Source organism: Camelina sativa, unplaced genomic scaffold (genome assembly GCF_000633955.1).
Source record: "Camelina sativa cultivar DH55 unplaced genomic scaffold, Cs unpScaffold01789, whole genome shotgun sequence".
Taxonomy (NCBI): Eukaryota; Viridiplantae; Streptophyta; class Magnoliopsida; order Brassicales; family Brassicaceae; genus Camelina; species Camelina sativa.
Window position 1 is genome coordinate 1 of NW_010922906.1, and position 2,158 is coordinate 2,158.

General features: G+C 39.9%; 1 protein-coding gene across 1 annotated transcript; it reads left to right on the forward strand.

Moving 5' to 3' along the window:
• Positions 1-6: 6 nt before the first annotated feature.
• Positions 7-1,442, forward strand: LOC104774177 (AP-4 complex subunit epsilon-like). Its single transcript, XM_010498841.2, has 2 exons — positions 7-51; positions 122-1,442. Exon 2 carries the CDS (start codon positions 215-217, stop codon positions 1,091-1,093), a length of 879 nt encoding a protein of 292 aa, XP_010497143.1. The 5' UTR covers positions 7-51; positions 122-214; the 3' UTR covers positions 1,094-1,442.
• Positions 1,443-2,158: the final 716 nt, after the last annotated feature.

Below are 2,158 nucleotides of genomic sequence, written 5' to 3' on the forward strand. Positions count from 1 at the left end.
CGTGCTGTTGAGACTATAATCCCTTTAGATGCTAGTTGTGAAGACATTGAGGTACGTTCTCTCTTCATATGTTCCCTTCGAATGTGGATTTCTTGAATCTTATGGTCCATTTCTGAATTAGGTTGATAAGGAACTTTCATTTCTCAATGGCTACATCCAACAAGCTATCGAAAGTGGAGCGCAGCCTTATATTTCTGAGAGAGAACGCTTGGGGATGTTTGAAACAACCGATTACCATCCCCAAGATCATCATGAAGTTCCATCTCATACTCTTCGATTCGAAGCCTATGAACTTCCAAAGCCATCAGTGCCACCACAAGCTTCGACCGAGCTTGTTCCAGTACCTGAGCCTTATTACAGCGAGTCACACCAGCCAATTTCAACATCTTTGGTGTCTGAACGAGAGTCATCAGAGATCAAGCTGCGACTCGATGGAGTTAAGCAAAAATGGGGTAGACCGAGCTATCAATCAACCACAGCAGCTTCTTCCACTACTCAGCAAGCAGCAAATGGTACCACTTCACACTCGGATGGAGGAGTTGGTTCATCTAGCTCAAAGCCTCGAAGCAGTTACGAACCAAAGAAACCAGAAATCGATCCCGAGAAACAGAGACTCGCTGCATCCTTGTTTGGTGGATCATCATCGTCAAGAGCTGATAAAAAGTCTTCTGGTGGTCACAAGCCCACAAAAGGAACAGTTAACAAACCGGCAACTGTCCCCAAGGAAAATCCAACCCCTGTTCAACCGCCACCAGACTTACTCGACTTAGGCGAGCCAACGGCTACAACTGTTTCAGCAATGGATCCTTTTAAAGAGTTGGAAGGGCTTATGGATTCTTCGAGCCAAGATGGGGGTTCGAACGATGTGATGGGACTATACTCGGATGCAGCACCTGTGACCACAACCACAAGTGTCGACTCTCTCTTATCCGAACTGTCTGATAGCTCCAAAGGAAACTCACGCACGTATCAATCTCAAACCTCAAAAGGACCAAACACGAAGGAAGCTCTCGAGAAAGATGCTCTTGTTAGACAAATGGGTGTAAACCCAACAAGTCAGAACCCTACACTATTCAAAGATCTCCTTGGCTAGACGAACCAACCGTCCATTCATTAGCTCACCACCATCATCATCATCATCATCCCATATTTGGTAATATGTTGTGGGTTTTGGGGATTACTATGTTTCCAATTCAAGAACAGCTTTTTGTTGTACCTAAGTTTCTTATCGATAGGAACTTATAGTTTACAAAACACAGAAAGGTAAGTCACGCATCGAGATTTTTCATTTTTTTTTTTTTGGTTTCTCGTTTAATTTTGGAGTCATCATCAGGTAATGGTTTTGAATTCGTCTTGTTGTGTCTATAGAACATTTGTATCATCTTTTATTTCTTAGAGGTATTTAATTTTTCTGTCAAAGAGTTCATCCCTGTTGGGGACTATGATCATCAGCGCGTTCTTGTCTATATCTATATCTTCTCCGCTGTTCTCTTCGTCCTCCCTATCGCTTTCTTCTTCTTCTTCTTCTCTAACAAATTTCAATGCCACTGCTTGAAACCTTTAAAATAACGAATGAAATGGAAAAGAAAGCAAATGAAGATGTCATGATAGGACTTTGGGAACTATGCTTTTATGGATTTTTATCTTGACATCAAACTTAGTGTGTGACACTGGCATATTATTTTTCTACACAATTTTTTTTTTATAGCCAAAACATGTGAAGGAGTCATGTATTGATGTTCAGATTTGCAAGTATCATTACTCATTAGGTTGTGAAGCTTCAAACAAAACTAAATTTCTTTCCATGTTCCTAAACCAAAAGCAACGAAGACTATTCCTTTAGATTTCTTTGTTTCTGTCTAAATTAAAAGTGATGTCCTCTTTCTTCCTTAACGTCATCAAGTTTTCTTCAATAGAATGCTATTATTTGACTTTCTAACAAAGCAAGCTTTAAGCTCTCTGGACATAGCCACATAGGTAGAAAAGATGCAATCCAAGAGAAAATCCGATGTTTGAACTTTGTTTCCGACAACGAAGGAGAAGACAGAAGAGAGTTTCATAACAACCAAATCATTTTATTAGAAGTCGGTCTCTTATTTAATAACATCTCCATATAACTAATAATGGAGAAATAATTCCTAGGATCAAAAGCACCTAC